Raw genomic sequence first — 27,077 nt, 5'->3', positions numbered from 1 at the left:
TTTATGTATTATTCCCTAAGATAATTTATATAAATTATAAAAGTTGCTGGAAAGTGGTGAGAAAGAATCTGAAAACGTTTTGTTGTCTTATATTGGCGTGTTCTTATTAACTAGAGTGAGTAAGAGTGAGCGAGAGTGGGTAAGAGTGAGTAAGAGTGACTGAAGGTGAGTGAGAGTGCCAGAGAGTGTGTGAGTAAGAGTGAGTATAAGTAAGAGTGACTGAGAGTGAGTAAGAGTGACAGAGTGAGTAAGAGTGAGAGTAAGGGTGACAGAATGAGTGAGAGTAAAGTGATTGAGAGTAAGGGTGAGTATGAGAGTAAGAGTGATTGAGAGTTAGAGTGAGAGTAAGAGTGATTGAGAGTTAGTGAGAGTAAGAGTGATTGAGAGTAAGAGTGATTGAGAGTAAGAGTGATTGAGAGTAAGAGTGATTGGGAGTAAGAGTGATTGAGAGTAAGAGTGATTGGGAGTAAGAGTGATTGGGAGTAGGAGTTAGAGTGAGAGTAGGAGTAAGAATGAGAATAAGAGTGATTGAGAGTAAGAGTGAGTAAGAGTAAGAATGAGAGTAAGAGTGATTGAGAGTAAGAGTGATTGAGAGTAAGAGTGATTGGGAGTAAGAGTGATTGGGAGTAAGAGTAAGAGTGAGAGTAAGAGTAAGAATGAGAATAAGAGTGATTGAGAGTAAGAGTGATTGGGAGTAAGAGTAAGAGTAAGAATGAGAGTAGGAGTGATTGAGAGTAGGAGTGATTGGGAGTAGGAGTGATTGGGAGTATGAGTGATTGAGAGCAAGAGTAATTGAGAGTAAGAGTATGAGAGTAAGAGTGAGAGAGTGAGTATGAATGGGTAAGGGTGACTGAGAGTGAGTAAGAGTGACAGAGTAAGAGTGATAGAGAGTAAGAGTGATAGAGAGTAAGAGTGACAGAGAGTAAGAGTGACAGAGAGTAAGAGTGACAGAGTAAGAGTGACAGAGAGTAAGAGTGACAGAGAGTAAGAGTGACAGAGAGTAAGAGTGACAGAGAGTAAGAGTGACAGAGAGTAAGAGTGACAGAGAGTAAGAGTGACAGAGAGTAAGAGTGACAGAGAGTAAGAGTGACAGAGAGTAAGAGTGACAGAGAGTAAGAGTGACAGAGAGTAAGAGTGACAGAGTAAGAGTGACAGAGTAAGAGTGACAGAGAGTAAGAGTGACAGAGAGTAAGAGTGACAGAGTAAGAGTGACAGAGAGTAAGAGTGACAGAGAGTAAGAGTGACAGAGAGTAAGAGTGACAGAGAGTAAGAGTGACAGAGAGTAAGAGTGACAGAGAGTAAGAGTGACAGAGTAAGAGTGACAGAGTAAGAGTGACAGAGAGTAAGAGTGACAGAGAGTAAGAGTGACAGAGAGTAAGAGTGACAGAGAGTAAGAGTGACAGAGTAAGAGAGTGAGAGTGATTATGAGAGAGTTAAGAGTGTGAGCCCAGCAAACACAAATCATCCACACAACGTTCGCCTATCTCTTCCCATAGGTGTGGGAATGATTTGCATTGAGAATGGTGCAGGAGAGCCTTTGAGAAACTTTTACTCAAAAAATCCAAACACAAAGGTTTAATTATAAATTGTTTTTCTACAATTATTTTCTTCCAAATGTAAAACAAATAGTTTTTACATGTTTAAATATAAAATTTATGGTGTTTTTTTGTAAAATTCATTAATAAATTGTGAATGATATATATTGGCTGAGTGAAACCTTTAAAATCCATTTAGTTATAATATGAACAGAAAAAAGTAGTTTTCCAAATTTTCTAAAAATCGCTCTTTTTAACACAATTTGACTCCTTATGCATTCCACTAAACACTAATATCATGTTTAAATATATAATTTATGTATTATTCCCTAAGATAATTTATATAAATTATAAAAGTTGCTGGAAAGTGGTGAGAAAGAATCTGAAAACGTTTTGTTGTCTTATATTGGTGTGTTCTTATTAACTAGAGTGAGTAAGAGTGAGCGAGAGTGGGTAAGAGTGAGAAAGAGTGACTGAAGGTGAGTGAGAGTGCCAGAGAGTGTGTAAGTGTGAGTAAGAGTGAGTATAAGTAAGAGTGACTGAGAGTGAGTAAGAGTGACAGAGTGAGTAAGAGTGAGAGTAAGGGTGACAGAATGAGTAAGAGTGAGAGTAAAGTGATTGAGAGTAAGGGTGAGTATGAGAGTAAGAGTGATTGAGAGTTAGTGAGTAAGAGTGATTGAGAGTAAGAGTGATTGAGAGTAAGAGTGATTGAGAGTAAGAGTGATTGAGAGTAAGAGTGATTGAGAGTAAGAGTGATTGGGAGTAAGAGTGATTGAGAGTAAGAGTGATTGGGAGTAAGAGTGATTGGGAGTAGGAGTTAGAGTGAGAGTAGGAGTAAGAATGAGAATAAGAGTGATTGAGAGTAAGAGTGAGTAAGAGTAAGAATGAGAGTAAGAGTGATTGAGTAAGAGTGATTGAGAGTAAGAGTGATTGAGAGTAAGAGTGATTGGAAGTAAGAGTGATTGGGAGTAAGAGTAAGAGTGAGAGTAAGAGTAAGAATGAGAGTAGGAGTGATTGAGAGTAGGAGTGATTGGGAGTAGGAGTGATTGGGAGTAAGAGTGATTGAGAGTAAGAGTAATTGAGAGTAAGAGTATGAGAGTAAGAGTGAGAGAGTGAGTATGAATGGGTAAGGGTGACTGAGAGTGAGTAAGAGTGACAGAGTAAGAATGACAGAGTAAGAGTGATAGAGAGTAAGAGTGACAGAGAGTAAGAGTGACAGAGAGTAAGAGTGACAGAGAGTAAGAGTGACAGAGAGTAAGAGTGACAGAGAGTAAGAGTGACAGAGAGTAAGAGTGACAGAGAGTAAGAGTGACAGAGTAAGAGTGAGTATGAGAGTGAGTAAGGATGACAGAGAAAGAGTGAGTAATAGTGCGTAAGAGTGATTGAGAGTTAGAGTGAGAGTAAGAGTGATTGAGTTAGTGAGAGTAAGAGTGATTGAGAGTAAGAGTGATTGAGAGTAAAAGTGATTGAGAGTAAGAGTGATTGAGAGTAAGAGTGATTGGGAGTAAGAGTGATTGAGAGTAAGAGTGATTGGGAGTAAGAGTGATTGGGAGTAGGAGTAAGAATGAGAATAAGAGTGATTGAGAGTAGGAGTGAGTAAGAGTAAGAATGAGAGTAAGAGTGATTGAGAGTAAGAGTGATTGGGAGTAAGAGTGATTGAGAGTAAGAGTGATTGGGAGTAAGAGTGATTGAGAGTAAGAGTGATTGGGAGTAAGAGTGATTGGGAGTAGGAGTAAGAATGAGAATAAGAGTGATTGAGAGTAAGAGTGATTGGGAGTAAGAGTGATTGAGAGTAAGAGTGATTGGGAGTAAGAGTGATTGGGAGTAGGAGTAAGAATGAGAATAAGAGTGATTGAGAGTAGGAGTGAGTAAGAGTAAGAATGAGAGTAAGAGTGATTGAGAGTAAGAGTGATTGAGAGTAAGAGTGATTGAGAGTAAGAGTGATTGAGAGTAAGAGTGATTGGGAGTAAGAGTGATTGGGAGTAAGAGTAAGAGTGAGAGTAAGAGTAAGAATGAGAATAAGAGTGATTGAGAGTAAGAGTGATTGGGAGTAAGAGTAAGAGTAAGAATGAGAGTAGGAGTGATTGAGAGTAGGAGTGATTGGGAGTAGGAGTGATTGGGAGTAAGAGTGATTGAGAGTAAGAGTAATTGAGAGTAAGAGTATGAGAGTAAGAGTGAGAGAGTGAGTATGAATGGGTAAGGGTGACTGAGAGTGAGTAAGAATGGCAGAGTAAGAGTGACAGAGAGTAAGAGTGACAGAGAGTAAGAGTGACAGAGAGTAAGAGTGACAGAGTAAGAGTGACAGAGAGTAAGAGTGACAGAGAGTAAGAGTGACAGAGTAAGAGTGACAGAGAGTAAGAGTGACAGAGTAAGAGTGACAGAGAGTAAGAGTGACAGAGAGTAAGAGTGACAGAGAGTAAGAGTGACAGAGTGACAGTGAGTAAGAGTGACAGAGTAAGAGTGACAGAGAGTAAGAGTGACAGAGTAAGAGTGACAGAGTAAGAGAGTGAGTGTGATTATGAGAGAGTTAAGAGTGTGAGGTGTGAGAGGGTATAGCAGGCCAGGGAGGCAGGATGTGTGGTCACAGGCGAGGCCTAGGCCTCGTGATCTCTAATGTTGGTTTTTATATATATGTTGGATTTTTTGTCCTGTTTCAAATTATAATTATTTAGCAGGAATGTAATAAGATATTGCACAGTATTAATGTGACAATAATATATGCATTATTTCCTTGATAACCAAACTTGTTGTTCAAAGATAATATACAATCTTTGAAGGAAACATTTTGAGAGCGCGAGCTGGCAACACTGTTCTGGTGGTGAGAGAGACACATGGTTAGTTCTGCTCAGACCTTCAGTGGTGAAGGGTGTGTCCCAGCTGGCCGCCACCCGCCGCCACCCGCCACCACCCGCCACCCACCACCAGCCGCCACCCGCCACCCACCACCAGCCGCCACCCACCACCACCCACCACCCGCCACCACCCACCACCAGCCGCCACCCGCCACCACCCACCACCAGCCGCCACCCACCACCAGCCGCCACCTGCCACCACCCACCACCAGCCGCCACCCGCCACCACCCACCACCAGCCGCCACCCACCACCAGCCGCCACCAGCCGCCACCCGCCACCCACCACCAGCCGCCACCCACCACCAGCCGCCACCCGCCACCAGCCGCCACCCGCCACCAGCCGTCACCCGCCACCACCCACCACCCGCCACCACCCACCACCCGCCGCCACCCACCACCCGCCGCCACCCGCCACCAGCCGCCACCCGCCACCACCCACCACCCACCATCCGGCCGCCACCCGCCACCACCCACCACCAGCTGCCACCCACCACCAGCCGCCACCCGCCACCCACCACAAGCCGCCACCCGCCACCAGCCGCCACCCACCACCCACCACCAGCCGCCACCCGCCACTCGCCACCACCCACCACCAGCCGCCACCCACCACCAGCCGCCACCCGCCACCACCCACCATCCGGCCGCCACCCGCCACCACCAGCCGCCACCCGCCACCACCCACCACCAGCCGCCACCCACCACCAGCCGCCACCAGCCGCCACCCGCCACCAGCCGCCCACCACCAGCCGCCACCAGCCGCCACCCACCACCACCCACCACCAGCCGCCACCCACCACCAGCCGCCACCCGCCACCACCAGCCGCCACCCACCACCAGCCGCCACCACCCACCATCCGGCCGCCACCCGCCACCACCAGCCGCCACCCACCACCAGCCGCCACCAGACGCCACCCACCACCCACCACCAGCCGCCACCCACCACCACCCACCACCAGCCGCCACCCGCCACCACCCACCACCAGCCGCCACCCACCACCAGCCGCCACCCGCCACCCACCACCAGCCGCCACCCGCCACCCACCACCAGCCGCCACCCGCCACCAGCCGCCACCCGCCACCACCCACCACCAGCCGCCACCCACCACCAGCCGCCACCCGCCACCACCCACCACCCACCACCAGCCGCCACCCGCCACCACCCACCACCAGCCGCCACCCGCCACCACCCACCACCAGCCGCCACCCACCACCAGCCGCCACCCACCACCAGCCGCCACCCGCCACCCGCCAACACCACCACCGCCGCCACTGTCCGCCCGCCGCCGCCACTGTCCACCACCGCCGCCAAAGCCGCCACTATCCGCCACTGTCCGCCCGCCGCCACTGTCCGCCCGCCGCCACTGTCCTCCCGCCGCCACTGTCCGCCCGCCGCCACTATCCGCCACCGCCGCCACTGTCCGCCCGACGCCACTGTCCGCCCGCCACCACTATCCGCCACCGCCGCCACTGTCCGCCCGCCGCCACTATCCGCCACCGCCGCCACTGTCCGCCCGCCGCCACTGTCCGCCCGCCGCCACTATCCGCCACCGCCGCCACTGTCCGCCCGCCGCCACTGTCCGCCCGCTGCCACTATCCGCCACCGCCACCACTGTCTGCCACCGCCACCACTGTCTGCCACCGCCACCACTGTCCGCCCGCCGCCACCACTGTCCGCCCGCCGCCACCACTGTCCGCCCGCCGCCACCACTGTCTGCCCGCCGCCGCCACTGTCAGCCCGCCGCCGCCACTGTCCGCCCGCCGCCGCCACTGTCCGCCCGCCGCCGCCACTGTCCGCCCACCGCCGCAACTGTCCGCCCACCGCCACTGTCCACCACCGCCGCCAAAGCCGCCACGGTCCGCCCGCCGCCACTATCCGCCACCGCCGCCACTGTCCGCCCGCCGCCACTGTCCGCCCGCCGCCACTATCCGCCACCGCCGCCACTGTCCGCCCGCCGCCACTATCCGCCCGCCGCCACTGTCCGCCCGCCGCCACTATCCGCCACCGCCGCCACTGTCCGCCCGCCGCCACTATCCGCCACTGTCCGCCACCGCCGCCACTGTCCGCCCGCCGCCACTATCCGCCACCGCCGCCACTGTCCGCCCGCCGCCACTGTCCGCCCGCCGCCACTATCCGCCACCGCCGCCACTGTCCGCCCGCCGCCACTATCCGCCACCGCCGCCACTGTCCGCCCGCCGCCACTGTCCGCCCGCCGCCACTATCCGCCACCGCCGCCACTGTCCGCCCGCCGCCACTATCCGCCACCGCCGCCACTGTCCGCCCGCCGCCACTATCCGCCACCGCCGCCACTGTCCGCCCGCCGCCGCCACTGTCCGCCCGGCGCCACTGTCCGCCCGCCGCCACTATCCGCCACCGCCGCCACTGTCCGCCACAGCCGCCACTCTCCGCCGTACAGCCTCCCCTCTCTCCGTTAGTAAATAATTATAATTGTTAGTAAATAATAAAAGAAATATAAATTATTAGATTTTTTTTACCCTTAAATTGGTTTTAATATTTAAATTGAAAATAATAATATAATATAAAAAATAATAAAAATAATATAATATAAAATAAAATTTAATTTCAAGAAATTTAACTTTAAACACAAAGATGTGAAAAGGGTTCAGATTATTGGCTCAAACCTTTCATAAGAGATTCATATTGGTATATGAATGGATTATGAATGACTCATGTTAGGAGTGTAAAGTTGCCACAACATCTCAAATTAGTGTTAGATACATATGTCTTGGTTATAAGTTTTGGAAACCTATTTAAGTCCACACACAATATCGTATCTGATACGATAAAACAAACGTTTCCAATACTTTCAAATACTTTCCAGATATGTTGTGGCAACCTAAAATTGTTTGCTGGGAGGTGTGAGAGGGTAGCAGGCCAGGGAGGCAGGATGTGTGGTCACAGGCGAGGCCTAGGCCTCGTGATCTCTAATGTTGGTTTTTATATATATGTTGGATTTTTTGTCCTGTTTCAAATTATAATTATTTAGCAGGAATGTAATAAGATATTGCACAATATTAATGTGACAATAATATATGCATTATTTCCTTGATAATCAAACTTGCTGTTCAAAGATAATATACAATCTTTGAAGGAAACATTTTGAGAGCGCGAGCTGGCAACACTGGGCTGGTGGGTGAGAGAGACATATGGTTAGTTGTTCTCAGACCTTCACTGGTGAAGGGTGTGTCCCAGCTGGCCGCCACCCGCCGCCACCCGTCACCCACCACGAGCCGCCACCCACCACTCACCACCAGCCGCCACCCACCACCAGCCGCCACCTGCCACCACCCACCACCAGCCGCCACCACCCACCACCAGCCGCCACCCGCCACCCACCACCAGCCGCCACCCACCACCAGCCGCCACCCACCACCAGCCGCCAGCCACCACCAGCCGACACCCGCCACCACCCACCACCAGCCGCCACCCGCCACCACCCACCACCAGCCGCCACCACCCGCCACCAGCCGCCACCAGCCACCACCACCCACCACCGCCACTCACCACCCGCCGCCACCACCCACCACCAGCCGCCACCAGCCACCGCCACCCACGACCGCCACCCGCCGCCACCACCCACCACCACCACCCACCACCACCACCCACCACCACCAGCCGCCGCCGCCACCACCACCCACCACCACCACCACCCATCACCGCCGCCGCCACCACCACCCACCACCACCGCCGCCGCCACCACCCATCACCGCCGCCACCACCCACCACAGCCGCCACCACCGCCACCACCCACCACAGCCGCCACCACCACCCACCACCACCACCCACCACCGCCGCCACCACCAGCCGCCACCACCAGCCGCCACCACCAGCCGCCACAAGCCGCCACCGCCTTCCACCGCCCGCCACCAGCCGCCATCACCACCACCACCACCACCAGCCGCCATCACCGCCACCAGCCGCCACCAGCTGCCACCACCACCAGCCGCCACCACCACCAGCCGCCATCACCGCCACCAGCTGCCACCACCACCAGCTGCCACCACCACCAGCCGCCACCACCTGCCACCAGCCGCCACCACCGCCCGCAATCAGCCGTCACCGCCCGTTGCCACAGTCGCCACCGCAAGCCGCCACTGCCAGCCGCCACCGCCAGCCGCCACCAGCCCCCCCCACCGCCGATCGTCACCACGCACCACAGCCGCCGCAGCCCGCCACCGCCCGCCACCACCCACCACAGCCGCCACCACCCACCACCCACCACCACCAGCCGCCGCCGCCACCCACCACCGCCAGCCGCCACCACTCATCACAGACGCTGCCACCCGCCACCGCCCGCCACCACCGCCAGACACAGCCGCCAGTGTCCGCCACCGCCGCCACTGTCCGCCACCGCCGCCACTGTCCGCCACCGCCGCCACTGTCCGCCACCGCCACCACTGTCTGCCACCGCCACCACTGTCCGCCCGCCGCCACCACTGTCCGCCCGCCGCCACCACTGTCCGCCCGCCGCCACCACTGTCCGCCCGCCGCCTCCACTGTCCGCCCGCCGCCTCCACTGTCCGCCCGCCGCCACCACTGTCCGCCCGCCGCCGCCACTGTTCGCCCGCCGCCGCCACTGTCCGCCCGCCGCCGCCACTGTCCGCCCGCCGCCGCCACTGTCCGCCCGCCGCCACCACTGTCCGCCCGCCGCCGCCACTGTCCGACCGCCGCCACTGTCCACCACCGCCGCCAAAGCCGCCACGGTCCGCCCGCCGCCACTATCCGCCACAGCCGCCACTGTCCGCCCGCCGCCACTGTCCGCCCGCTGCCACTGTCCGCCCGCCGCCACTATCCGCCACCGCCGCCACTGTCCTCCCGCCGCCACTGTCCGCCCGCCGCCACTGTCCGCCCGCCGCCGCCCTGTCCGCCCGCCGCCACTATCCGCCACCGCCGCCACTGTCCGCCCGCCGCCACTGTCCGCCCGCCGCCACTGTCCGCCCGCCGCCACTATCCGCCACCGCCGCCACTGTCCGCCCGATGCCACTGTCCGCCCGCCGCCACTATCCGCCACCGCCGCCACTGTCCGCCCGACGCCACTGTCCGCCCGCCGCCACTATCCGCCACCGCCGCCACGGTCCGCCCGCCGCCACTATCCGCCACAGCCGCCACTATCCGCCACCGCCGCCACTGTCCGCCCGCCGCCACTATCCGCCACCGCCGCCACTGTCCGCCCGCCGCCACTGTCCGCCACCGCTGCCACTGTCCGCCCGCCGCCACTGTCTGCCCGCCGCCGCCACTGTCCGCCCGCCGCCACTGTCCGCCCGCCGCCACTGTCCGCCCGCCGCCACTATCCGCCATTGCCGCCACTGTCCGCCTGCCGCCACTGTCCGCCCGCCGCCACTGTCCACCCGCCGCCACCGCCGCCACTGTCCGCCACAGCCGCCACTCTCCGCCGTACAGCCTCCCCTCTCTCCGTTAGTAAATAATTATAATTGTAAGTAAATAATAAAAGAAATATAAATTATTAGATTTTTTTACCCTTAAATTGGTTTTAATATTTAAATTGAAAATAATAATATAATATAAAATATAATAAAAATAATATAATATAAAATATAATTTAATTTCAAGAAATTTAACTTTAAACACAAAGATGTGAAAAGGGTTCAGATTATTGGCTCAAACCTTTCATAAGAGATTCATATTGGTATATGAATGGATTATGAATGACTCATGTTAGGAGTGTAAAGTTGCCACAACATCTCAAATTAGTGTTAGATACATATGTCTTGGTTATAAGTTTTGGAAACCTATTTAAGTCCACACACAATATCGTATCTGATACGATAAAACAAACGTTTCCAATACTTTCAAATACTTTCCAGATATGTTGTGGCAACCTAAAATTGTTTGCTGGGTGGTGCTGGACCTGTAGCTCCAACCCCCCTCTAATGGCAGGGGGTTGGTGCTGGACCAGTAGCTCCAGCCCCACCTCTACTGGCAGGGGTTGGTGCTGGACCTGTAGCTCCAGCCCCTCCTCTACTGGCAGGGGGTAGGTGCTGGACCTGTAGTTCCAGCCCCCCTTCTACTGGCAGGGGGTTGGGGATGTTCTACTGGCAGGGGGTTGGGGATGTTCTACTGGCAGGGGGTTGGGGATGTTCTACTGGCAGGGGGTTGGGGATGGACCTGTTGCTCCAACACCGGTCTACTGGCAGGGGGTTGGTGCTGGACCTGTAGCTCCAGCCTCCCCCTCTATTGGCAGGGGGGTTGGTGCTGGACCTGTTGCTCCAGCCCCCTTCTACTGGCAGGGAGTTGGTGCTGGACCTGTAGCTCCAGCCACCCCCTCCCCCCCCCCCCCGCCTACTAGCAGGGGTTTGGTGCTGGACCTGTAGCTCCAGCCCCCTTCTCCTGGCAGGGGTTGCTGCTGGACCTTTAGCTCCAGCCCCCCCCCTCTACTGACATGGGGTAGGTGCTGGACCTGAAGTTTCAGCCCCCCCACTACTGGCAGGGGGTTGGTGCTGAACCTGTAGCTCCAGCCCCACTCTACTGGCAGGTGGTTGATGCTGGACCTGTAGCTCCAGCCCCTCTCTACTGGCAGGGGGGTTTGTGTTGGACCTGTAGCTCCAGCCCCCCTCTACTGGCATGGGGTAGGTGCTGAACTTGGTGTTAACAGTCTCCGTGGTGTAGTGGTAATACACTCGCCTGGCGTTCCGCGAGCGCCACGTTATGGGTTCATATCCTGGCCGGGGAGGATTTACTGGGCGCAATTCCTTAACTGTAGCCTCTGTTTAACGCAACAGTAAAATGTGTACTTGGATGAAAAAACGATTCTTCGCGGCAGTGGATCGTATTCCAGGGACCTGCCCGAAACGCTACGCATACTAGTGGCTGTACAGGAATGTAACAACTCTTGTATATATCTCAAAAAAAAAAAAAATCTTGTAGTTCCAGCCCCCATTTACTGGCAGGGGGGTTGATGCTGGGCTTGTAGCTCCAGCCCCACTCTACTGGCAGGAGGTTGGTGCTGGACCTGTAGCTCCAGCCCCACTCTACTGGCAGGGGGTTGGTGCTGGACTTGTAGCTCCAGCCCCTCTACTGACAGGGGATTGGCGCAGGACTTGTAGCTCCAGCTCCTCTACTGGCAGGGGGTTGGTGCTGGACTTGTAGCTCCAGCCCCCCCCCTGTACTGGCATGGGGGTAGGTGCTAAACTTGCAGCTCCAGCCCCCCTCTACTGGAAGGGTGGTTGGTGCTGGATCTGCATCTCCAGCCCCACTCTACTGGCAGGGGAGGTTCGTGCTGGACCTGCAGCACCAGCCCTCTCTACTGTCAGGGGGTTGGTGCTAGACCTCTAGCTCCAGCTCCCCTCTACTGGCAGGGGGTTGGTGCTGGACCTGTAGCTCCATCCCCCTTCTACTGGCAGGGGGTTGGTGTTGGATCTGTAGGCCCAGCCCCCCCTCTACTGGCTGGGGGTTGGTGCTGGATCTGTAGCTCCAGCCCCACTCTACTGGCAGGGGGGTTGGTGCTGAACCTGTAGCTCCAGCCCCACTCTACTGGCAGGTGGTTGATGCTGGACCTGTAGCTCCAGCCCCTCTCTACTGGCAGGGGGGTTTGTGTTGGACCTGTAGCTCCAGCCCCCCCCCCCCCTCTACTGGCAGGGCGTTGGTGCTGGACCTGTAGCTCCAGCCCCCCTCTACTGGCATGGGGTAGGTGCTGGACCTGTAGCTCCAGCCCCCATTTACTGGCAGAGGGGTTGATGCTGGACTTGTAGCTCCAGCCCCACTCTACTGGCAGGGTGTTGGTGCTGGACCTGTAGCTCCAGCCCCCCTCTATTGACATGGGGTTGGTGTTGAACTTGGTGTTAACAGTCTCCGTGGTGTAGTGGTAAGACACTCGCCTGGCGTTCCGCGAGCGCTATGTCATGGGTTCGTATCCTGGCCGGGGAGGATTTACTGGGCGCAATTCCTTAACTGTAGCCTCTGTTTAACGCATCAGTAAAATGTGTACTTGGATGAAAAAACGATTCTTCTCGGCAGTGGATCGTATTCCAGGGACCTGCTTGAAACGCTACCCGTACTAGTGGCTGTACAAGAATGTAACAACTCTTGTATATATCTCAAAAAAAAACAAAAAAAAACCTTGTAGTTCCAGCCCCCATTTACTGGCAGGGGGGTTGATGCTGGACTTGTAGCTCCAGCCCCACTCTACTGGCAAGGGGTTGGTGCTGGACCTGTAGCTCCAGCCCCACTCTACTGGCAGGGGGTTGGTGCTGGACTTGTAGCTCCAGCCCCTCTACTGGCAGGGGATTGGCGCTGGACTTGTAGCTCCAGCCCCTCTACTGGCAGGGGGTTGGTGCTGGACTTGTAGCTCCAGCCCCCCTCTACTGGCAGGGGGGTTGGTGTTGGACTTGTAGCTCCAGCCCCACTCTACTGGCGGGGGGGGGGGGGGGGGTTGGTGCTAGACCTCTAGCTCCAGCCCCCCCCCCTCTTCTGCCAGGGAGGTTAGTGCTGGACCTGTAGCTCCAGCCTTTCTCTACTGGCAGGGGTTTGGAGTTGGATCTGTAGGCCAATCCCCCTTCTATTTGCAAGGGGGTTGGTGCTGGACCTGCTGCACCAGCCCCCATTTACTGGCAGGGGGGTTGATGCTGGACTTGTAGCTCCAGTCCCACTCTACTGGCAGGGGGTTGGTGCTGGACCTGTAGCTTCAGCATTCCTCTACTGGCCAGGGGTTGGTGCTGGACCTGTAGGTCCAACCGCCTTCTACTGGACGGGGGTTGGTGCTGGACCTGTAGCTCCAGCCCCCTCTCTACTGGCAGGGGATTGGTGCTGGACCTGTAGGTCCAACCGCCTTCTACTGGACGGGGGTTGGTGCTGGACCTGTAGCTCCAGCCCCCCGCTCTACTGGCAGGGGATTGGTGCTGGACCAGTAGCTCCAGCCCCCTCTACTGGCAGGGGGATGGTGCTGGACCTGTAGCTCCAGCCCCCCTCTACTGGCAGGGAGAGGGGGCTGGACCTGAAGCTCCAACCCTCCTTTTCTGGCAGGGGGGGGGGGGTTGGTGCTGACCCTGTCTCTCCAACCTCCTCTACTGGCAGGGGGTTGGTGCTGGACCTGTATCTCCAGCCTCCCCCTCCCCCTCTACTGGCAAGGGGTTGGTGCTGGACCTGTAGCTCAAGCTTCTCTCCACTGGCAAGGGGGTTGGTGCTGGACTTGTAGCTCCAACCCCACCCTTCCCCCCTCTACTGCCAGGGAGGTTAGTGCTGGACCTGTAGCTCCAGCCTTTCTCTACTGGCAGGGGTTTGGAGTTGGATCTGTAGGTCAAGCCCCCTTCTATTTTCAGGGGGGTTGGTGCTGGACATGTAGCACCAGCCCCAATTTACTGGCAGGGGGGGTTGATGCTGGACTTGTAGCTCCAGCCCCACTCTACTGGCAGGGGGTTGGTGCTGGACTTGTAGCTCCAGCCCCTGTACTGACAGGGGGTTGGCGCTCGACTTGTAGCTCCCGCCCCTCTACTGGCAGGGGGTTAGTGCTGGACCTGTCGCTCCAGCCCCCCTCTACTAGCAGGGAGGTTGGTGCTGGACCTGAAGATCCAGCCCCCCTCTACTGGCAGGGGGTTGGTGCTGGACCTGTAGCTCCAGCCCCCCTCTACTGGCAGGGGGTTGGTGCTGGAACTGAAGCTCCAGCCCACCTCGACTGGCAGGGGTTTGGTGCTGGACCTGTAGCTCCAGCCCCCTCTACTGGCAGGGGCTAGGTGCGGGACATATTCAATTTAGCCCCCTGTCTACTGGCAGGGGGTTGGTGTTGGACCTGTAGCTCCAACCCCTCCCCCCTTTACTGACAGGGGGTTGGTCCTGGACTTGTAGCTCCAGCCCTACTTTACTGGCAGGGGGTTAGTGCTGGACCTGTAGCTTCAGCCCCCCACTACTGGCAGGGGGTTGGTGCTGGACCTGTAACTTCAGCCTCCCACTACTGGCAGGGGGTTGGTGCTGGACCTGTAGCTCCAGCCCCCTTTACTAGCAGGGGTTGGTTCTGGACTTGTAGCTCCATCCCCCTTTACTGGCAGGGGGTTGGTGCTGGACTTGTACCTCCAGCCCCCCTCTACTGGCAGGGGGTTGGTGCTGGACCTGTAGCTCCAGCCCCCCTCTACTGGCCGGGGATTGGTGCTGGATATGTAGCTCCAACCCACTCTACTGGCAGGGGGTTGATGCTGGACCTGTAGCTCCAGCCCACCTCTACTGGCAGGGGTTTGGTGCTGAACCTGTAGCTCCAGCCCCCCTCTACTAGCAGGAGGTTGGCGATGGACCTACTGTTCCAGCCCCCTCTACTGGGAAGGAGTTGCTGCTGGACCTGTTGTTCCAGCCCCCCTCTACTGGCAGGGAGTGGGGGCTGGACGTGTTTAATCCAGCCCCCTCTCTACTGGCAGGGGGGTTGGTCCTGGACTTGTAGCTCCAGCCCCCCTCTACTGGCAGGGGGTTGGTGCTGAACTTGTAGCTCCAGCCCCCCTCTACTGGCAGGGGGTTGGTGCTGAACTTGTAGCTCCAGCCTTCCTCTACTGGCTAGGGGGTTGGTCCTGGACCTGTAGCTCCAGCTCCCCTCTAATGGCATTGGATAGGTCCTGGACTTGTAGCTCCAGCTATCCTCTACTGGCAGGGGGTTGGTGCTGGATATGTAAATCCAACCCCCCTCTACTGGCAAGGAGGTTGGTGCTGGCATTGTTTAGAAGTTTGTTGGCAGTTTGAAGGCATCAGTCTCTTCGAAGCCAGCAGTGGTCTGTTTATTTTCAATGTCCTCCTGGATGCTTCCCTGGTAGGTTGGTGTAGTGTCACCCACTCTCTGTGCCTCTGTGAGAGGGGGGGGGGCAGGATCCCGGGTTCAATAGAGGATCACAGGCTTAATCATCACGCAGGACAGAAATGGTTCCCATGTTTCCTTTCACCTGATGTCTGTTCACTTACCAGAAAATATATATCCAGGAGTTAGACAACTATTTTAGATTGTATGTTAAGGAAAGTCAGAAGTAGAACTTGGGGAACCTCGATAAACCTAGGAACAAACTTCCTCTCCTCAAAACGCAACTCAATATCTTGTGATATGACCTATGAGAGAAAATAAAAAACTTACTGTTAATTGCTTCTGGGGGATCTCTCCAGTGATTTCCTGAACTTTATTCATGATGCTGGAGGCTGAGTCTCTCAGGTGTATGGGATCAGCTGTGGCACCTGTCTCTGTGGTCATCATCTCCAGGGCCTCCCTGATGGTCTCCTGCACCGGTCATTACCAACACAAACATTAATGGTGGAGGCTGAGTCTCTCAGGTGTACGGGGTCAGCTGTGGCACCTGTCTCTGTGGTCATCATCTCCAGGGCCTCCCTGATGGTCTCCTGCACCTGTCATTACCAACACAAACATTAATGGTGGAGGCTGAGTCTACCAGGTGTACGGGGTCAGCTGTGGCACCTGTCTCTGTGGTCATCATCTCCAGGGCCTCCCTGATGGTGTCCTGCACCTGTCATTACCAACACAAACATTAATGTGGAACCTGGACCAAAATGAAGCATCAGGCTCTGAGTAAAGTAACTGGACTATAATGAAGCATCAGGCTCTGAGTAAAGTAACTGGACCAAAATGAAGCATCAGGCTCTGAGTAAAGTAACTGGACTATAATGAAGCATCAGGCTCTGAGTAAAGTAACTGGACTATAATGAAGCATCAGGCTCTGAGTAAAGTAACTGGACTATAATGAAGCATCAGGCTCTGAGTAAAGTAACTGGACTATAATGAAGCATCAGGCTCTGAGTAAAGTAACTGGACTATAATGAAGCATCAGGCTCTGAGTAAAGTAACTGGACTATAATGAAGCATCAGGCTCTGAGTAAAGTAACTGGACTGTAATGAAGCATCAGGCTCTGAGTAAAGTAACTGGACTATAATGAAGCATCAGGCTCTGAGTAAAGTAACTGGACTATAATGAAGCATCAAGCTCTGAGTAAAGTAACAGGACTATAATGAAGCATCAGGCTCTGAGTAAAGTAACTGGACTATAATGAAGCATCAGGCTCTTAATAAAATAATTTCACAATATAAGTAATGGTGTTTCTCTACACTGACCACAGTGTAGAGAAACACCAAGATGACAGTTGACTTTATTAATAAAAATGTTTCCTATCTATAAAGTCAACTCTCATCTTGATGTGTTTCCATGTCAAAAGTGTTTATATAGAGGCAATACTACACTCAGTTGGGTGAGAACAATGTGACCTTCGGTAGTGTACCTTCACTGAGGTGTGGACAGTGTTGACATCTGGGAAGAGTTCCTGGCACTTCCGGAGCCAATCTTCTACCTTCATCTTGCACCCATCAGCTGTGTCTATGGTTGTGCCAACCTCCTGTGGGGTGTTGACTGTGTCGAGGCTCCCCAACATGGCCTGCAGCTGAGTCTTCCCTTCCTCTCCTTGTGTTGTCATATCTACCACACTGGTATCCTCCAGTTCCAAGAGTTTCATTGCTGACGTGTTCTGCTCTACCAGAGCATAGAGTCTGTCCTGGAGCTGGAGGTGGTGAGTCTTCCAGTCCCCCAGCTGCCCCCGGTACTCCCCCAGCTGGGACAGTACCTCTTCACAGCTAGTAATGAGGCTGCTGATGATGCTCTTCTGCTCCTGCACCAGGGAACGTAATGTCTTACTGATGCCTCTGGCGGGACCTTCATAATGTTTTGCTGGCACTACTTCCTCAGTTGTTAGCTGGGTATTTTTGAGTTTCCTAACAAAAGCCTCCACAGCATAGCTAATTGGGAACTGAGTAGAGGCTGTGGCAGCGTGCTGGCCACGGCAGCTGGGGCAGGACAGCTGACCATTCTTGATAGCATTGTTAATACACTGGGAGCAGAATGTGTGGCCACACGGCAGATTGCGAGGCCGTAGCTGATTGTCATCATAATCGTTAAAACACACTGAACATTCCTCTGGCTTGTTATCCTGTGGAAAAGAATATTTGGTTAAACTAGATGTATTTACAACAAAAAAGTAATATTACAGTACTTTATTTACTAATACAAATTGCATAATATTTATATACATTCTTTGCATTAGCTATTCTAGAGCAGAGTTAATATTACTTACAGATTAACATATTCACACAAGGGCCAATATTTTTTATAAATATATCCCGGAGTATGGGATAATATTTTTTGTTAACATATTGCAGCAGCAGGGCTGCCTGTAAGCCGTACCCGAGAGTACAGACTAACACTACCTGTCCTTACTTTCTTATGAATAATGGAAGGAAATGTATGTATCATATATGATAATTGGGGAAGGGTCAAGTATTCTTAGTCTAAATTGGACAATAAGTGCACTGGGGTTAAATCTTCACACATGGGCTTTATTGTACTCCGGATTATTCTACACTTATTAACTATGGGAACACACGATTACGTTTCTGGATTGTTGAAATTGAGTGATACTCTTCACCAAACATGATGGATGAATTGATTATTGGTCCAGCATGGACCAATAGTAGCATGGATTTTTACAATATAAGGTCTCTACACTTAATCACTTTACTAACGGGGATCAAGGTTGATGGAGTTTAAACCACGTGTTACAGTACTCCTTAAGCTCTGCACGCCTGGTTTCGACAAAAACTTTTTAGTGCAATTTTCAAGGACATATTTTTGTTGTTTTTATAAATGTCCAGGTAAAGTGCCAGGTAAAGTTAATGTCAAAAAGTTTCCAAACTCAACTATTTCCATTTCAAAACGCAAAGTAATGAAAACATTAAAAAACATTAAAATATAGCCTAATTAGAAAAAATAACACAATTCTCAGAGTGCCTAAAGGCACTTTGCGCAGTGCAGTGGTTAAAGTGGGTGAATGAGCCTAAAATAACACAAGACACACAGGGTTCTACAAACACACATTCCTAAAATTCCTATCCCTAAACTAACAAAGAAAAAAATCACTAGTACAGTTAATGCACTTATCATTACTGTAGAAGACCACCCCAAGCATTGCACTGACGTCTACTGGACACTGGAGTAGTCGCTGCCTGAGTGGACAACTTGCTGCCGCGCTCCACTCTGTGTGCACTCGCTTGGTTCCAATAATGTTTCACACAAAACTCATATCCCAAAATTGGTCATTTGTATGTCTTATAGAGTTCCAGACTGTTTTCATTATTTAACGCTGCTGTTTCTATATATATATTTTCAACCAGTGAATGTCTTAAATAAGTGTTTCCTATACAATTCCATTGCTTTGGGGAGGATATATAATTAATAATAATAATAATTTTCCTTTGTAAGTCACTGTGCTCCACATGTGCAGAACTGACTATTGTACTGGCAGAAATCATAAATTCATGATTGTCCTACCCTTCAAGAAGACCTGGACAAAATAAGTGTATGAGCACCACTTGGCAAATGGAATTTAATGTGAACAAATGCCATGTTATGGAATGTGGAATAGGAGAACATAGACCCCACACAACCTATAAACTATATAATTACCTAAGTGTAGTTACAGGATGAGAGCTATGCTCATGATGTCCCATCTTCCCGGCACTGTCATATAACGCTTTGAAATTACTGACGCTTTTGGCTTCCACCACCTTCTCACCTAACTTGTTCCAACCATCTACCCCACTTGTTTGTGAAAGTGAATTTTCTTATTCACTTCTAAAAAAATTAATTTTCTTCGGCTCCTTTGTTTAGTTTAAATCTATGACCTCTTGATCTTGAAGTTTCAGGTCTCGGGAATTTTTGCCTATCAATTTTATCAATTCCCGTTACTATTTTGTACGTAGTGATCATATCTCCTCTTTTTCTTCTATCTTTTAGTTTTGGAATATTTAACCGCATGGCTATATACCATTTGACACCCACAGGCGCATACAAAAAAAAAAATCTTTTTTCTTCCTAACCTGTTAATTTGTGTTCACTGATCACGGGAAAAATAATAAAACAATCGTAAGTGGCATATATTGCCCGCTCAACCCGTTCTCGCAAATTCGTAAAGTCAATATTGACTTATTAACTACGTGCATAGGTGATATACTAAACATAATAGATACCCTTAAAAAGATTCATAGAAAACACCGACCTTACCTAACCTTGTTAGTATCTTAAGATAAGCATCTTATTGCTTCGTAATTACAATTATTACTTAACCTATACCTATTATAGGTTAGGTAATAATTGTAATTACGAAGCAATAAGATGCTTATCTTAACATACTAAGTAGGTTAGGTAAGGTCGGTGTTTTCTATGAATCTTTTTAAGGGTATCTATTATGTTAAGTATGTCACCTATGCACATATTTAATAAGTCAATATTGACTTATTAAATTTGCAAGAACGGGTTGTGCCCGCTATATGGCGGAGAAGTCTGGCAAAAAAAACAGCCGCTGACTCAGCGTGCGTCCCAGATGGTCTGTTGCTTGCCAGCTGTCAGGCCGGAGTTGCCACAAAGAGATAATTACCTAATTACTTCAATGTCTCTGATTGATTTCTCGTAGTTTTTTTGCTGTAATATTATTCAATAGTGTGTAGTGTGATATATTTATATAATAAAATGAGTGAATCATCGCTGTACTCAAAAATATGGTGTGCATATTGTTGATTTAATTATATTCATCAAACAGTGAACAAATACTTTGTCGGTTATTACACTATATACACAGTTTATATATAAGTATCTGCATGTTTTGTTCACCATAACGAACCACTAAGTTGCTATTATGAGTCAAAAAGTAACGAGGAGTGACCGCCGTGTACCAGCCAGCCACTCACGCCCTCCCTCAACACCTCACTCACCCACATTCTCCTCCCACCATACTGTTTTTGCTTTAATTCACTATATACAGACGTTATAAATAAGTATCTACATTCGTGTTCACCATAACGAACCACTAAGTTGGTACGCTGAGTGGCAGTGGCAGCCCGCCACTGGCTGCTACTTGCTCCCTCCCTCAAGTCACCTGACTCCCACACATTCTCCTCCCACAATACTATTTTTGCTTTTATTCACTATATACAGACGCTATATATAAGTATCTACATTCGTGTTCACCATAACGAACCACTAAGTTGGTACGCTGAGTGGCAGTGGCAGTGGCAGCAGCAGCCAGAGGCAGCCCGCCTCTGGCTGCCACTCCCTCCCTCCCTCCCTCACCTCACCTGACTTGCCACAATTCTCCACCCACCATACTGTTTTTGCTTTTATATACAGACATTATATATAAGTATTTACATGTTTTGTTCACCATAACTGTACATCAAAGCTTGTATGGTAATTAAAGGCACAAAGACGTAGGACCTCACACAATCAGCTGGCTGCCACACCTCAAGGCCAGACGCACTAATATTTCTTCTCCAACAATACTGTTTGTGGTGTTATTACGCTATATACACACATTTTATATAAATATCTACCTGTTTTATTCACCATACTTGTACAAGTAAACTGGTATGGTGCCCAAAGACCATTGTGGTCACCGGTAACCAACATGATATATCGTGCAGACGACGCCACCGCCCTCACCAAAATGGCGGCTCCCAACCTACTCCTCTTGCTGTTTATACCCTCTATACACACATTATATATAAGTATCTACATTTGTATTCACCATAGCAAACCACTAAGCTGGTATGGTGAACGCAGTCAATAAAAGGTGGCCACACACAGTCAGAAGACAATGCCACCACCCTCCCTCCCACAGCATTACTCCACCCTCCATGCAGCACAGCGCTATATATCACCACAATCCTGCTATTATCAGAACCCTGGTCAGTTTTATCACAGTCAGGGGTCTTCTGTAATAATATCATCGCTACATAATAGTATGAACAAGTATATTATGGCATTTTTAGGCGATGCTGTGATCACAAGCTGAACAGCAGTGCTGTGAGCTCATGCTGCGTGCGTTAGGCTTGGTAGTTCACTCAATACTGAGGCCCCTAACACCCGGGAATTTGGCCCACGATTTTTAAAAAAAACAGCGTCTGTTTACAAGAGCCCTGATGAAGGTGTGGTGAACCCAGTGTATCCGCGGGCCGTTTAAATCTTGCGTAGTACTCCAAAGCATCATATGATGTGATGCACAATTTTCTTCAAGTTGGTCAAAGCATCATATGATGCGATGCGCAATTTGAGGGATATATATATTTTCAACCAGTGAATGTCTTAAACAAGTGTTTCCTATACTATTCCATTGCTTTGGGGAGGATATATAATTATTAATAATAATAATTTTCCTTTGTAAGTCACTGTGCTCCACATGTGCAGAACTGACTATTGTACTGGCAGAAATCATAAATTCATGATTGTCCTGCCCTTCAAGAAGACCTGAACAAAATAAGTGTATGAGCACCACTTGGCAAATGGAATTTAATGTGAACAAATGCCATGTTATGAAATGTGAAATAGGAGAGCATAGACCCCACACAACCTATAAATTATATAATTACCTAAGTGTAGTTACAGGATGAGAGCTATGCTCATGATGTCCCGTCTTCCCAGCACTCTCATATAATGCTTTGAAATTACTGACGCTTTTGGCCTCCACCACCTTCTCACCTAACTTGTTCCAACCGTCTACTCCACTTGTTTGTGAAAGTGAATTTTCTTATTCACTTCTAAAAAATTTAATTTTCTTCAGCACCTTTGTTTAGTTTAAATCTATGACCTCTTGTTCTTGAAGTTCCAGGTCTCAGGAATTTTTGCCTATCAATTTTATCAATTCCCGTTACTATTTTGTACGTAGTGATCATATCGCCTCTTTTTCTTCTATCTTTTAGTTTTGGAATATTTAACCCTTTAACTGTGCAACACGCCTGCAGGCCCACACTTGGGGTGCGCTACGCGCCTCCGGGTATTTATATTTTTCACGTTCGATTTAAAAGTGGCGCGCGGTGACGCGGGTATGGAATGGATGACTGGGAGCCCCTGTGATCGTCGGCCATCTTGAAAAAAATTCCCAGCATGCCCCGCGGCCGTGGGGAGCCCCAGTTCCCAAGCAGCAACCATGTCTGACGCATCATCAACGAGCTCCCATTCCACGGTGACCCGAGGTCATGGAAAACGACTCTTTGAGAAGATTCTCGATATTTTGTACGACGACGGTGCTATGGATGATGACCTGGACTATGATCCAGAGAAAGATCTGACACAGAGGTCTGATACGAGTGAGGAAGAGACGGAAGTGGATGATGCGGCGAGCGTGTACGGTACACGCTCCTCGCTTGGTTTGTCTCACCACCCTGGGTCAACACCGTTATCACCCAGACGCCAGTTTATTCAGTGACAGTACATGTGACGAATCTTTCTCGGGCTTCAGTGACATTGGCTCCGCTACGAGTAGTGTGGACGGCCCGAGTACTAGCAGCGGGGGTGGTACCAGGCGGGACTTTGCTGTCTTAGTAACACGTCGAGGCAGGTGACAGCATGTCTCACAGCATGACGACAGTGGGCCCTCAACATCAGGAGTTCGTGGTAGGCCTATGGTACGAAAATCTGCCTCAGCTCCAAGCATACCCTCACGCACCTCCAGCAGCAGCAGCAGATGACGTAGCCGTGATTTTGGTGCTCATGGTGGTGTTGGCGCCAACACCAAACTCCCTGGTGTACTTGTGTGGGAGGATTGCGCCACATTTGTCCCTCAAATACCAACGTTTGATGATACCGATGTTGGTGTTAAAGCTTTATTCCCGTATACCGGTGATGATATGGCGGACATGGAATATTTCCAGGCATATTTTGACAATGTCTTCATGAGGCATCTTGTGACCGAGGCAAACATGTACGCCCACACCCTCATAGACGGCGGCATATTACCTGCCTCATGCCTCACGCGATGGAAGGATACAACAATCGACGAGATGTACGTATTTCTGGCAATATGCATGATGATGATGAAACACTCCGAGAAAGCTGTCGTTCAGGACTATTGGAACATAGACAGCCTTGTTCCATCACCCGTCATCAACCGATATATGTTGCAGGATAGGTTCCACTTGATTCTCAGGTGCCTGCATTTCGAGAACAATGCAAATGAGGATAGACACGACAGACTGTGGAAGGTACGCAAGGTATTTAGCGACCTGCGAGGGAAGTTCAGGGATTATTTAGTACTGTCTCCACTCGATCATCCGGACTATATGGGAAGGACCCCCAGCCGGATTATCACATTTTTCGGATAATGGTACTTTTTCACCTACGAGTCCAAAAGTGACCATTTCCAACTATTTTTATACTACAAACAACATAATTTGAATTGCCTTGCCACATACATTTATTAAATATTCAACTAGAAACCTCAACTTACCTTGTTGGTGTTCGTCTTCTTGATTGATGCCACACATCTTGAAGTTAAAAATTCTTAACAATTTACGTAACCTATACTAACACAACACTAAAATTAACACTTAAAATTACTGTACAGTTCATTAAGCTAAGTTAGTTTTGACTGCCAGCTGCTGAAGCCTCACTGGTTGAGGGCATTTGGGTTGCCTGTGAGGCCTCACTTGTTGAAGGCGCTTGCTTGCACCTCACTTGTTGAAGCGCTTGCTTGCACCTCACTTGTTGAAGCGCTTGCATGCCCTCACTTGTTGAAGGCGCTTGGCTTGCCTGTGACGCCTCACTTGTTAAAGGCGCTTGCTTGCGCCTCACTTGTTGAAAGCGCTTGGCTTGCCTGTGGCGCGTCACTTGTTGAAAGCGCTTGGCTTGCCTGTAATGCCTCACTTGTTGAAGGAGCTTGGCTTGCCTGTGGCGCCTCACTTGTTGAAGGCGCTTGGCTGCCTGTGACGCCTCACTGGTTGAACAACACGTAACTTGTCTTTAATTGCTAGGACAATCTTCTTCCTCTTAACACTTCCAGAACGATTGATGCTGCTACCAGACATATTCTTGGCCAAAAATGTTCAAAGTTACTATGAAAATTAAGAAAGTTATTTAAAAAAATATTTCACTAATGGCGCAACACTGTGAGGCCGCACTGGTTGAGGTGTATAACTGTGACTTGTCTTTTATTGTTAGGACAACTTTCTTCCTCTTAACACCTCCAGAACGATTGATGCTGCTACCAGACATAGTCTTGGCCAAAAATGTTCAAAGTTACTATGAAAATAAAAAGTTATTTAAAAAAATATTTCACTAATGGCGCAGCACTGTGTATAACACGAGGGACGGACGCACATGGGTTAACCAGTGTTGGACGGGTCCACTTGGGATAGCGCGTTACGTAGGCCGCCAGGAGGAAAAAAAATTCACAATATTTTTGAAGGAAACTTCAGCCTGTGCACAATGCTTTTAGGAAACTTATTTATTTGTTATTACATAATTACTAGTAGTTATTTCATTTGTTTTTGGCTATGATTAATTGTTTCTAAAATTATTGGTAATTCCTGTACCCAGGTGGTCCCTCCTGACGCACCCCTCCCACCCTCCCAACACCACCCACCCACCCCACCCCCCTCCTCCACCATGCGTCTAGAGCCACAGACGGGATTAATACGGTATGGCTGTATTTTCATCCGGCCAAACCAGCTTTTATCCGGTTCCTGTGGCCATTTTGGCCGGATATTGTGATAACTTTATCCGATCACGATTTTGGCCGTATAAGGGCGTTTTCCAGATGTTTGAATCCCGGATAATCGCGGGGTTACAGTACCTGGACAGAATGTCGTTATCGACGAGTCGCTTGTACTGTTCAAGGGCAGACTGGCATTCAAGCAGTATATCCCTTCCAAGCGGAACCGGTTTGGACTGAAGTTTTTCGTGCTGTGCGACTGTAAGACTGGTATCCTCCTGGACACGATCTTTTATTCTGGTACAGACGTCGACACATATATACCAGCTCAAGATGAACACGGGTTCTCCGGCAGTGTCATAAAAACCCTGATGGAACCGTTGCTGAACAAGGGGCATATACTGTTCACCGACAACTATTACACCAGCCCCCTGTTGACCAGATACCTCCTTGCCCATAACACTGGCGAATGTGGCACTGTGAAGGCCACAGGAAGGAAATGCCAGTGTTCAGTATAGGTATATCCGTGGGCGAGTGCCAGATGCGCAAATGTGACAATATGCTGTCAGTGCGGTGGAAGGACAGACGCGAGGTGAATATACTGACGACGACTCACACCGGTGCCATGTTGGACAGTGGGAAGGTCCATTTTCAGAAGTGCAACACCGTGTATAAGCCAGACTGTGTCATAGACTATAACGTGAACATTCGCCTCGTCGATAAATGTGACATGATGCTTGGTGGTGTGGAGTGCGTGCACAGGTCTGTGAAGTGAACGAAAAAGTTTTTCTTCCACTTCATGGATGTTGCAGTGCTCAACTGCTTCAATATGTACCTAGTGAAGTCCGGCAGGAAACCGTCTATACGTACTTCACCTCACAGCTGCTGGTAAAGTATGGCAAAGAGGGCTCCATAGTACCACGTGGGGTGCAAGCAACAATGCCACACGCAGCTCCAGACAGACTGCGGGGTAATGAGAACTTTGGGGTACACATACTGGAGTATATGCCAGGCACAGCATCATGGGAGAAGGGTAAACGTGCGTGCATAGTATGCAGGAATACTACACGCAGATCACAAAAGCGAAGATACATCGGCACCTGGTGCGTGGAGTGCAAGGTGCCACTCTGCCCCGTTGGCTGTTTCACAGCATATCACACACTTGCGGAGTACTGAGTGTGTGTATATATTGTGTGATACTGTACAGTGTGTATATATAATGTAAATATAAATATATCAGCGTGATAAATTGGAAATAAGTGCAGGATAAGTGTACTTGTTTGTGATGCACGTAACACAGTGTCTACAGACAGTACGGATGTTCTACTGCCATAATATAGTGTATGTGTTCACCATACACTGGATCGGCACGTAAAATCTAATACATTGTATTTGGAACTGTGCGCAAAAAATGAGCAAAATTATATTCGCAGCAGCATGCACATCCCGCCCTGGGCGCCCCACCGGCCCCAGGAGCTTACAGCATGCGCATGGGGAATGATGACGTAACGCGCCACTTTACGGACCGCATAGCAGCCAAAGTAAGTACAATTTCGACATTCCGTTGCTATACCCATATACTGGTAGGGGTTTTTGACACTTTTAGAACAAAAAAGAATTTTCTCCTGAGAATTTATTTCTTGCGCATTAGGGGGTCATATTTGTAGGCCGCGCAGTTAAGGGGTTAATGCCTCTAACCACTCCCTGTAGCTCTTGTCCTTCAGTTCTGGGAGCCATTTAGTTGCATGTCTTTGCACCTTTTCCAGTTGATGTGCTTCTTAAGATATGGGCACCATACAACCACCTCTTTTATACCGATCTGCCGGTAATAACGACCGGTTTGGGAGATCGGTATCTGTAGCCTCGTATACCATTTTGGTGGTCGATATTATCGACGGTCAGTATTAGGTTTGTTTTGGCATCGGCAGCCCCTCACATGGCGACCAGGCCACCGACCTCGATCATCCAGAGTGGTATATTAAATCTTAACTTTCTTTTAAAATGATTTAGTTCTATGAAGAAAATTCTAAATTATTATTAATAAAATATTTTAAAACAATTGTTATTAAGCAAAATTCTTTGTTTTCTTATTAAATACCTTTTATAGTATAGGCAATAGGTATTTTTTTTTCCCACGGACCTAGAATGTACTGCGCCTGGCCATGTGACTGCATTGTTTACTGTGAACTCGCATGGCTGAGAACAATGTCTCA

General features: G+C 50.5%; 1 protein-coding gene across 1 annotated transcript in view; it reads right to left on the bottom strand.

Moving 5' to 3' along the window:
* Positions 1-18,892, bottom strand: part of LOC123751561 (tripartite motif-containing protein 59-like) — a 290,403-nt gene extending 271,511 nt beyond the window's left edge. The window contains exons 1-3 of the mRNA XM_069325172.1: positions 18,863-18,892; positions 16,615-17,316; positions 15,464-15,848 (exon numbers count right to left, since the gene is read on the bottom strand). Of these exons, the coding sequence (XP_069181273.1) occupies positions 15,696-15,848; positions 16,615-17,316; positions 18,863-18,892 (885 nt within the window). The 3' untranslated portion in view covers positions 15,464-15,695. The remainder of the gene's footprint in view (positions 1-15,463; positions 15,849-16,614; positions 17,317-18,862) is intronic.
* Positions 18,893-27,077: the final 8,185 nt, after the last annotated feature.

Source organism: Procambarus clarkii, chromosome 15, assembly GCF_040958095.1.
Source record: "Procambarus clarkii isolate CNS0578487 chromosome 15, FALCON_Pclarkii_2.0, whole genome shotgun sequence".
In the NCBI taxonomy this organism is placed as follows: Eukaryota; Metazoa; Arthropoda; class Malacostraca; order Decapoda; family Cambaridae; genus Procambarus; species Procambarus clarkii.
This window is presented reverse-complemented; position numbering and strand designations above follow the sequence as displayed.